This window comes from Trachemys scripta, chromosome 14, assembly GCF_013100865.1.
Source record: "Trachemys scripta elegans isolate TJP31775 chromosome 14, CAS_Tse_1.0, whole genome shotgun sequence".
NCBI lineage: Eukaryota > Metazoa > Chordata > Testudines > Emydidae > Trachemys > Trachemys scripta.
The window spans coordinates 15651593-15663663 of NC_048311.1; the positions used below are offsets into that span (position 1 = coordinate 15651593).

At 42.3% G+C, this 12071-nt stretch overlaps 1 protein-coding gene across 1 annotated transcript in view; it reads right to left on the bottom strand.

Annotated features, from left to right (window-relative positions):
• Positions 1 to 12071, bottom strand: part of TBCD (tubulin folding cofactor D) — a gene marked incomplete at its 5' end in the record, with an annotated part of 241622 nt that overhangs the window by 12216 nt on the left and 217335 nt on the right. Inside the window, 2 exon segments of the mRNA XM_034789910.1 lie at positions 9712 to 9799; positions 10901 to 10990. Coding sequence (XP_034645801.1) covers positions 9712 to 9799; positions 10901 to 10990 — 178 coding nt within the window.

A 12071-nucleotide genomic window follows, 5' to 3' on the forward strand; every position in this document is an offset into this window, starting at 1 on the left:
TTGTGTCTCCAGAGATAACATGCTTGTTAACAGCAAACATGTTATTAAAGAAATAATATATAGAGGTAAGAAATAACAGACCTCAACCCTATTGTCTCTCTGCAAATTTGTGTACACAGAGTCAATCCCTTACCTCTCTCTAAAAGTGCAAAGTTTCAGAAAGTTCAAGAATAGAAGATTGTTGGGGGTGGAATAGATCTGGACAAGGAGAAGAAGTCTGGAGATAAATGTGAGAAGGGAGGGACAGGCAGTAGAAACAAAAGTGGAACTGCTTGAGCAGCATATTCTAGAAGTCTTTCTGAGTGCAGCCTTCATTGATTTGAGATCTACCATACCATTCTCTCACTAAAAGGGAAAACCTATAATGGCAGCAAGCTGTAAAAGAGACCCAGTTTGGGAATAAGAACCATTCAAGAAATATATATTTGCTGATGATGTTTTAAAGAAAGTCACACCAGTGAACTGGTGGAAGTCACTTAAGCACTTGGATTCAGAGACTGTTGAAGTGATAATCTCACTTTTAACAGCAGTAGCTTCTTCTGCCAGTGTAGAAAGAATATTTTCTTCCTTTGGACTAATTCATTCCAAATTAGGAAATCGTTTGGGACCTGAAAAAGCAGGAAAGCTTGTTTTTCTTTTCCAGATTATGAACAAACAGGAAAATAAGGTGAAAACCATGGATTTAGCTGCAGAGGCCAATATTTTAAGTTTCTCATGTTGACCTGGCTGACATAGTCAATTTAATTTTTTTTTTAAATATTTCGTTTAACTATTTTAGTTAAAAACAATTTTAACAAAAACAAACCTGACTTTAAAAAATTTGAATGTTTAAATTCAAAAATCCATAGGCTTGTTTTGTTAAAATATTATATGTTTGCTGTTGAAGAAAAAAATCCAGAATACATAACTTTGTTGTTTTAGTTAACTAAAACAATTAAAATGTCTGTCTGGTGATGTTCTCCTCCTAAAACTGCATTGCAAGAAAATCCTCCAAATATTAATGATTAACCTGTTGAATTGAGATAGTTCACCTCCCAATGACTTCATAAATATCTGCTTCAAATACCTTTGGTAAATGAAATAACCAAACAATGATTCATTTTCTAATATTGCTGTAAAACTAATCTGAAAAGTTTTCAAAATAAATCACTTTAAAAATGTATAGTGTATACCTTCTAAAAATGAAACCTACATCTATCTCTGAGTTGTGAAGAATATGTATTAAGGTTATAACAACCAACAAGAATGAACTTTTATGTAGAAATCATGATTAATTTAAGTCTTCTTGACTAGTAATTTAAATCAAATCCACCCTGGAAGATAGCCCTGTCTGCTCTTGCAGAGAGGCCCCAAGGGAGCCTCAGGTTGTGTGGGCAGGGCCAGCTCCAGGCACCAGGCAACCAAGCACATGCTTGGGGCGGCACCTGGTAAGGGGCGACGGGGGGAGTGTGGCGCGGCGCTCGGGGGGGGGGGGTTCCGGCGGCGCTCGGTGGGCGGCGGGGGCGGGCTCCGGCGGCGCGGCACTCGGCGGGGAGGCGCCACGGGGCTCAGCGCTCGGGAGGGGGTTCCGGCGGCCGGGGGGCGGTGCGGGGCGCAGTGCTCGGGGGGTGGGTTCGGCGGTGCTCTGCGGGAGGGCAGCGTGGGGCGCGGCACTCGGGAGGGGAGTTCCGGTGGGGGGGGGGCGGGCGGGCTCTGGCGGCGCGGCGCTCGGCGGGGAGGGGGCTCGGGGGGCGGCGCTTTTTTTTGCTGCTTGGGGCAGAAAAAAAGTTAGAGCCAGCCCTGGGGGGGGGGGGGGGGGTGCAAAGGCCCCAACAACCCAGCAGACACAGTCCCTTTCCCCTAGCTGAGCAACTGTCCCACACGCTGGGCGTAATCGTGGTCAAGTTCTCTTTTGGGGGCTCCTGGGAGGACTGCTCATCTTCTGTATGCTCTTCCTTGCTGGGTGAGGAAGGACCACATATAGGAAAGCAACAGATGGGGGGGGGGGGGACAGACAGCTCATTCTTGCACCAAATTGGCTTTAGCAACTGTGGGGGTGGAGGGGGAAGGACAGGAAGGTGAGCTGGGCCCCGCTCTGTGAAGCTGATCAAAGACAAAATTTGGAGAGGGACCGCCTACAGCATGGCAAAGATCTGAAGCCTTCATGAAGATATATGGGAAGGGAGGTGCAACACACATATCCCAAACAGAGGGTGGGGTCCAGATCCAGATCTAAATGCTAGACTGAGGTAGAGACCTTGGATTCTCCAACACATTTTGAAAATTATCTTTACAGAATTAAATAATTATATAGAATTTTAAAGGATGTCTGTTAGGAGTTTCTAGGATGTAATGAAAAAAGCACTGGAAAATGACTGAAGAGTAATTAATTTGTAGTTCAGGAATTCAAAAGTCCATTTTTAGAATATTCACTTTCTAGCCCCTTAGCATTCCTTCACAACTCCGTAGTGTGTTGTTTGTGTTTGTTTTTTGAGAGAAAGATCTGTATTAGATGTAAAAAAGCTGGAATCTTTCCAGATTCCAGAAGACCAGGTTAACAGCTTTCCCAGTGGCCTAACCAATAAAACAAGTATGGCCCTTGTGTTCCACAAAACTACATTCGCCTTGGAATGTTTATGGAGATTTTGCTGAATCTACGCATTCTCTCTCTCTCTCTCTCTCTCTCTGTATTTATTATTAAAATGCCAGCTATTATGTAAACTAAAGCTATATTCTGCTGTAAAATAATAAATTGTAAAGCTGTTTCTAAAGTGGGGCAGTGTGGGGTAGAGCAAAAGAAGTGGTCACCACAGTAGCTGAAATGACTGCAAGAGAGCATACCAAAAACAACCTGAAAACCAATGAGGTCTTGAAATGTTTTGATAACATATCGATTAGCTCTGTTTAGCCAATAAAAATGAACATTTTCTTTTCTAATTTTGCTTACTTTTGAACTAAGGTTAAAATCATACTATACTCTGCACAGTAAATACTTATATTTTAGGATCAACATTTTCAACTTGTGTTTACTTACTGGTTTAAGACTATATTGTGGTGGGTAAAAATGGAGCAAAAACTAGAGAGTTTCTTTCAATTTCATATTTTATCGCTCTTATTTCATAAGGATATTTTATTTTTACAGATGGGCACAGATTTTTATTTTTTTAAATAGCCTATAATTTCTTCTTTGCCTTCCTTGGGTTATTATTAGACCTTCTTTGAAACCTGAATTCTTGCTACTCTAACTTTTCCCTTCTCCATTTGGCCAGAAAGCCAGCATGACTAGCTTGCCTTTATACTCCCATATGGACACCAGTGCCATTACTTAATAGTGTTCTGGGAAAAACATTCTTAAATCTGCTTCAACAATCTACCATATATCCCAAGGATTTTATTTTAAATTAAAAGTAACCCCAACCACCTAAGCCAGCATATTGTGTGACTCACCAAAAATAAGATAGTTAAATCATGAGCCCAATCCTATGAGACTAACACATTTTTGGCTTCAATAGTCTAAGAATCTCTTAAGAACCTGTGATTTCCTAGTTTAATTTGAGTAACTATCATTATTATGAATAATAAGGATAAGGTTACTTACCTGTATATTTACTGGAGTTCTTAGTGATGTTTCGTCCCTATGGGTCCTCCACGTGAGGATGTGTGCGCGCCCAGGCACTTTTGATCAGAATTTTTTGTCCACAGTGCCCATGGGTCTGTCTCTTTGCCCTGTGCCTCTTGTGCTCCAGTATGAGGGCATATAGGTAATGGGCAGACACACCACCACTACAGTTCCTTCTCAACCTCAAAGCCTAGCAGGATTCCAAAGCAGAGGAGGAGGGAAGGTAGTGGAGCACCATAGAGACAAAAAATCTCCAAGAATCATAGTTATTGTACCAATTGAATAACCTCTCCTTCTTCGAGTTATTGTCCCTATGGGTGCTAGTAAGGAGATTCCCGAGCAGCGCCTCAGTTACAGAGGAGAGAGCTGAGGAGCAGGTATGGTACAGACTGAAGAACAGCTTTGCTAAAGGATGCATCCTCTCTGGAAGCATACGCTGTAGAATAACGTTGGGAAAATGTGTGTACAAACACCCAGCTGGAGGCTTTATACAAATGTCCACGCAGGGTATGTTTTTAGGTAGGGCTATAGAAGTGGATTAAGCCTAGTGGAATAGGCAATTATCTGGGGGAGGGGGTATGCACCCTGAATCCTCATAATGTGCCAAAATGCAACCTAAAACCCATTTTGACTATTTTTGGGTGGAGGAGACTGGCTGTCCCTTTCATTCTCTCAGTGACAGTAACCAAGAGTCTGGGAGAAACCTGGAAGGGTTTAGTCCTATCTAGTAGATGGCAAGAGCATTTCTCACATCCAGAGTATGAACACTGGCTTCCTTTTTCGAAGAGTGAGGCTTGGGATAAATCACTGGTAACTGAATGCCCTGATTGATATAGAAACACAATGAGACTAAGTAGGAAACAAGAATGGGGGCATAATTATTGTGGTAGTACACCGTATGTGCTGGATCAGCCATAAGCACTTCTAAGGTCTCCTATCCTCCTGGCCAAGATGACAGCTATGAGGAAAGAGGTTTTGAAGGACAGATGAAGAAACAAACAGGTCCCTGTGGGCTTAAGTGAGGTTTTTCCTAAGAGAAGGTATTAAGAATTAAATTAAGGTTCTAACATGGTGGATGTTTGCTCTTTTACAGGAGGAATTAGGTTAGACAGATCATTAAGGAATCTCGTAGTTGTAGGATGTGTGAAAATCTGAGAAGCCTTCAACTCGTGCGTGAAAAGCTGTCATAGTGGCTGGGTGAACCTTAACAGAACTCAGTGACAAACCCAGAGTACTCAGATTCAGCTGGTAATTGAGTATGTTCAGGATAAGACACTCGGAAGGAGATATGGAACTCTTATGTTCTGTAGGTAAGTTTTCCTTGTGATAGCTTTCTACTACTCATCAGTACTGTCTGGACATCAAGAGAACAATCTTGTTTTATATCCAAGAGCCACTGAGAGGAATCACACCTTGAAATGCAGTGATGAGAGGTTGGAATGGATTATGGAGCTCAATTCTTGAGTCAGAAGGTCTGCTGTCAGAAGAAAGAAAAGACGTGGACACAGAGGTAGCATATCAGGTCTGGGAACCATACCTACATGGGCCATGACAGCACTATGAAAATGATCACTGCTCTCTCTTGTATCAGCTTGTCAGAACTTTGAGGAGTAGCGGTGTTTGAGGATAAGAAAACAGCAGAAAGAGAGGCCGAGGGAAAGAGGATATCTCCCAACAAGTTGTGACTGTTCTCTCCCATTGAGTAGAAGCAATGGCACTTCATGCTGGAGAGCATCACAAAGATCTATCGCCAGAGAACACAAGGTGAGTCAAATCTTCTGAAAAACTGAGTCATTCAGCTTTCGCTTGTGGTCCTGATGGAATTCTTGCTCAGCGAGTCCAGCAGGTAAACCACTTAGATGTCTATTTGATGGGATATGCAACAATTCCATATGTTTATTGACTCCACACATAAGGACTGGGATCTTGCTCCTCCTTGGCAATTTATGACTGCTCCTTTTTCCATCATTACTCTGACTGAGTGGACCCTGATATTGGGCAGGAAGTGATGATAGTGCATGACTGCTCAGAGTTCAAGAAGGTTGATATGGAGAGAGGTTTCCTGGGAAGTCCATTTGCCTTCATCTGTAAAGTCCTGGAGATGAGCACCCTAATCTACCAGGGAGGCATCTGTGGTGATGATCTCTGCTTGGGGGAGGAGGGGAATGCAGGAATTGAACTTCTACACAGACCTTTTGGGGGATCCTTCCACCAGCTGAGGGAGTTGAGGACTCTCTATGGTGCAGACACTCACTTGGACAGGTCGTGTTTGTTGGAAGTACAGACATACCTGAGCCAGGCTTGAAGACATCAGGAGTGTAGTCTTGCATGGGGTGTTACAAATGTACAGTCCACCAAGTGGCCCAAAAATTGAACTTGCAGTGTTTTGTGGGCTGCGTTGCAGAGTGGAAATGAGGCTGGACATTGTGACAAACCTGTCTGTGGGCAGGTATGTTCTGGCTGTTGTGGAGTCTAGAGTGGCTGCATAGGTATCAAAGTAGACTTTTCCATGTTGAGACAAAGGGCCAGAGAATGTGAGAGGCCCAGGGCCTTTCTGATAGCTGACTGTACCTTGAGGAGCCAGTCAGCCAGAAATGGAAGATTTCCCATCCAACAAAGGTGGGCTGCAAAGACTGAGAAGGCATTTGTGAAGACTTGGGGTGGTTGATAAGCCAAATGGTAGAACACAGTACTGGCAGTAGTTCTTGCAAACAATGAATCTTAAAGAAGTGCTCATGCAATGGCTGCATGGCTATATGAAAATACGCATCCTGGAGGTTGAGGGCGATGAACCAGTCCCCAGGATGTAAAGATAGAATTCTCACCGCTTGACCATCCTGAATCACTGTTTAAGGATAAAGGTGTTCAGAGTCTTAAGATCCAGGATTGGTCTCCATCCTCCTTTTTTCTTGGGAATTAGAAAATACCTGAAGCAGAAACCCTTAACGATGAAGACCAGAGGAAGGGATTCAATTGCCCCCAAAAGCATGAGAGATTCATCTCTTGCTTTGAGAGATCCTTGTGAGAAGAGTCCCTGATTAGTGATGGGAAGGAGGGATAGAGCTGAACTGGATGGAATAGCCCACTGATACCACCCTTTCGCTCCATCTGTCTAAGGTGAAAATGGGAGGTGGTCTCTACAGGGTGGATGGAGGATGGGTTGCTGCAGCAGAAGATCCAGTATAAGGAGCGGTTCATGACCCTCGACCAATGGGTCAAAATGGTTATTTGGAAGAGGTCGCCAACTGAGAGGTCATTGTAGACGACTGCTCATTCTTGTGGAACCTGCACCATATTGTGGGAGTTCAGCTGGTCTTAAGAAGTTTGGGTAGTGGACTAGTCGAGATTGCTGTGCTGTCTGGGCCTTGCTGTATTTTCTCCTTTTCGAAGGCATATAGAGGCCAAGAAATCGGTCTTTGAGCAAGTGGAGAGATCTATGTCATCACTGAAGAGCTTAGGCTCATCAAAAGGCAGGTTCTCCACAGTACTGTGTACCTTGTTGGGAAGGGCAGAAGATTGCAGCCAGGAGACTTGATGCATGACTACAGCAGTTGTCACAGAACATGAAGCTGTGTCCACCATGTCAGAAAAAGCCTGTAGGGAAGCCTTTGTGATCATCTGTCCTTTCATAAGGAGAGCTTGAAGTTGCTCCTTCTTCTCTTGATGCAAATGATTAATAAAATGTGAAAAGTTGCTGTAATTTGTAGTGTAATATTTTGCCAACCCTGAGGAACAGCCAAGAAGATCCAGGCACCTAAGTTCTTTATCAGAGTGTGTTGATCTGAATTAATAGTCTATTTCTTTCATTGACAACACCCACCACCAAAGAGTTAGGGTAAGGGGGGGGGGGGAGAGAATACATACTTCAAACTCTTGGCCTGCACACAATACTTATCAACCTTTTTGCATGTGGGAGGGATGGTTGCTGGTGTCTGCCATACCATATAGGCTGGTGATAGTAAGGCCTCATTTATGACTAAAGCTATCTTACCTTGAGAGGAGGTATGCAATCTGTCCACCAGAGAATGCTGAGGTTTGTATACTTCCTCCAAAGGGACCTGTAAAGCTTCTGCACTATGTGTTTCATTAGGTTTTGAAAAGCCTCAAAGTCATCCATGTAGGAGGCAGAGGGGCATAACTGCCTCCTATGGAGAGGAGGAGGATGGTGATGTCATCTTTCTATCCTTTACTCCTGTTTCTTCAGAGGGTCTTCCTGGGGAAAAAGATCAAGGTGGCAGTTGATTTTGGCAGGTCCTTCTCTGTTAGAGCACCTTTTAAACTGGTCACCATAAGGCGCTCAAGGGTTCCAAAAGGCCAAATGGAGTGGGATCTCAGGGATGTTCCTGTCAAGGCTGACAGGTCATCTGTCAATTGGTTCCTGGGGGTCTTGTCTTCAGGAAATACCTGAAGGGAGGGAGAAAGGATGGAATGGAATAGAAAGGGAAGGCAGTGGACTCTTGGGATGGAGAATTCTGAGTCATCTCCCACATCCAGTGGATGAGCTATAGGTGCCCGTACCAGGGCTTGTGTCAGCAGCCAACGCAGACTAGCGACCATGTCAGAACCCTCAGTTAAGTATTTGTATGAATACGCACCAGCACTGAAAGGGGCTCTGAAGAGTATGTCAATACTGGCTGGAAGTCCTCCTGGTATCCCTCAGCAGAGGGGATTTGGGCTCCTCCATAGTCTGAAGATTCTTATGGGAGAAGAACCTGAACGGTACTGGTGAGCCTAGGGCCTGGCATAGTTCCTCAGGGTGAAGCACATCTAGAGGTACCGGAGCTGTAGAGCTGTGCGCTCTTGTTGGCAGTTTGGTATTGAAGAAGAAGCTGAAGTGGATTTCTTCTAAAGTGCGTGTGCTTGGAGGGCTCTGATCCTGGTACCAACAATGATGCCATGTGGAGGCTGCTTGTCGGAAGACTTAAGTATGTGGCTTACTTTCTTGGTAGACCCAGTATCTCGGTACTGGGAAAGGTAGAAGCCTCAACAGGACCCGCACAAGGACGTGAAGTCGCCTGACTCCTTGGTCTTAGGGTGACATTTCCCTCTTGAGCTCTCTCTCAGGGAAGGTGGGTCTTTTCCATTTAGAAAAGCATTGAAGAGCCTGAAGTTGTTCCGAGGTCTCTGCTTAATAAAGCTGGTGCCAAGGAAATTACTGGAGTGCTCTGAGGTGGTCAGGCAGATTTATCAAGAGAGAGGATGGTGTTGGACCCCACATATCTCTCAAGGAATGCTCCATAAGGAACAGTTTCAGTCTATCTTTCCTCAGTATTGTTGATCTGTCCTTGAAGCTGGAGCAGACCTTACACATGGACAGGACACGGGACTCTCCAAGGCAGCAGAGACAGCTAGAATGCCCATCACTGAGGGGGGAAAACCTATGGCAGGTCTGGCAGGGCTTGAATCCTGTGGTTTTTTTGGCATAACCCACCAGGAAAGGCTGCAAGGCTGGAAGATCATGAAATAAAAGGGGAAGGTGTAACCTCCTCCCCACCAAGCCTGAGCTATAATAAAAAATAAAGAAATATAAAATAGAATAAAAGAATAAAAAAAATCTGCATCAGCTAGCAAGTGGAAACTATGATACTCCATCTTAAACCACAGGTGGCGGAGAAGTAACTGGAGCAGTGGTGGGCCGCCCTTCCATATATTTCCCTCATACCACAGCACAAGAAGGCATAGGGTGCTGGTGCAGATCCAAAGCACTGCTAACAAAAAGCTCACAGACACAGACACACACACACACACACACACACACACACACCCAACAGTAGGGCCAGTAACTCAAGTAAGAATTTACTATGGCTGTACAAACAGGACAGCAGCAATTTCTAGATCGTAAATGCTTTGGGGTAAAGACTCAGACAAAGGGGAAAGGATATGGAAACAACATACAAGCAAATCAATAAGGTAAAGAACTAGCAGGAACTAAGATTTCAGATGAGTAACATCCAGAGAAAAACCTACCCCAAAGTATATGGTTTTTAAATATCTGTTAAAAAATGTGTACATGTCAAATGTACTTTAATCCCTTTTCACTTGAAGTAGTATTTAACAACATTATTTCTTGGTAAAAAGATAATATTCTTTTCTCCAAAACCTCCAATACTTACCACAGGAAATGGATGGCAAAGAAGAAGAAACAGCTGAAATAAAACTTGCTTTCTCATGTCACCTTGAAACTGAATCATGCCACAAAACCTAGAAAAATAACAATGTATAGCGCTTGAGTGGTTTCCTTTCACTAGTCAATCACAAAAGTACATTTTATTGTTGAGGTTAATAATAAATATGTATAAATATGTATAAATAAAATAAAAGTTTTGCTTCCCTCAAAAAGTATCACTTTATTTTCCAACCACCGTGGGAAAGCAAACTGAAGAAAAGTATAGTAAAAATCATTAAGGGTTAGTAAACAATGTCTGGGGTGCCACACAGCTATGCCAAAAACAAATATGGTTTTAAAACTACTGACAGGCAGCACCAAAGAATGTGTGTGAAAATCACCACAAAGTGAAACAAACTCTCACATAGGGAAATAAGGACACAGTGTAAGCTAATGCATAATTTGGTTAGGAGTAAAGGATAGTTTGGATATATGGTTTATTGCTCATTTTAAGCTTTCAAGAACACTTTAAAATACTGGAGTAGAAAAAGTGAACTAGTGGTAGACTAAGAGCATTGACACATTGAGTCAAGAATATCCTTAGCTGTATCCCCTGCTTTCAGTAGAGTTACAACTGACAGTGTCATACCAACTTCTGCCAAGGAACGTCAATCCAGACTAACATCACTGTTTCCAGCCCCATGGTCTCACCCACCCACCTACAACGCTGCTGAAGCACCTCAATCCTGACTTGCAACTTCTCCCTGCTACTCCAGCTGTGGTTTTCTCTGGAGCAGAAACATCCAAATTGGTTTTGTGTTCTAACTCACAAATAGGATCTAGGGTGATTTATTTAATTATGTTTGTTATCTAGCCAGCATTTGAATCAAGCTCTCCAGAAGTAAAAAACTAATGATTTAACCCACCCCTTAGGGCACCAGCAGTTTAATCATTTGGGTTGGGGACACCTGGAATCAAATCTTTACTGATTCTTTGTGTGTTTTTTTCTTAAAACACACTTATAAATATCATGGAAACTTTCAGTTACATTCATTCACATGTGTTTTTTCAGATATATTTAATGACAAACAGAAAAAGGAGAACAATTCTCCAATCACTCCACCCCACCACTCTATGTTCAGAAGTTAAATCTCCATTCCCTGAATTAAAAAAGGAAGATTTTTATACAAACTCACACTGCAATGCTGGAGCGAAGTTTTTGAATGTCTTTGGATTTCTTGATCTCTTCTTTGCATAGAGTAAGTAACTTCAAAGAAAACGGATGGCTGAAATTTTTAAAAGTTTATTTTAGTTATTAATTTAAAAGGCACACAGATTTTAACAGAATGTCAATCTAAAAGAGTTCTATTTCTAAATGAATATAGTTGTCATGGAGGGTGCCAGATTAATAGTATTATTCATACAACAAATACAGGACAGACAGCAGTATAGGAAGCTTCCCCCACAATGCTCTGCCAATCTGATTCACCCCTTTCTTGAAGGACCTCCTTTCTAATGGTGAGAATTTACTTCAGCCTCAATGCTTACTCAATCACTGACCTCTATAGTGACAAGGGAGAAATAAATGCTAATTGTTTTGTGCTGCGGTTACCTGGCCACTGGGGGAATGAACTATAACCAAATTCATTCCACATATGCCACCAAACAATTAGATGCCATGTCTTGTTATTACTACCAACCTGTGTTGGATCAGAAATGGCAAAGGAAGAGAGAAAACATTCTATAGCCACATAAAAATCTATTTATGTTATGCATTGCTATGTTACCTAGCCCTTAATCATCCCCTGCTGTTTTAAAATTCATCGAAAACTTTTTTTTTTTGCATCAAGTGATGATCAATGCACTTTAAACTATTGTACTGTCATGATCTCTTAGTGATTCCTCGGATTGCAGTTCTCCAAAGCTTTACTGCTAAATGCAGTACAGTTCGACGCCATCTTGAAATATATTTAGCAAGTGTGTTTTTTCCACACACCATATGGGAAATGTGGTTCTCACAGTTCTTTCCCAGATGCTTACACAAACAGTGTTGTTTAATATTCTGTTTGTTCATATTTCATGGGCTCTTAGAATATATCCTTATATTTGCAGCATAACTTGTTTAATCTTCTGCTCAATACTCTTAGGCATCTGATAAAAAAACAAACAGCAGAGTAATTTGCTGTGTCATAAATGTAGCATGAAACCATTTCATATTTGTTTAGTAAAAAATAACACTGGCAAAGAAATTCCTAGATTGTGCATTTAGGAAACCTCCACTGTACTACATATGAAAAGCATAAAGCAAAATCCAGACATTTCTCTCTGTTATGTTGATTTAAACTGTGGATCTAAAAATAAGATTAA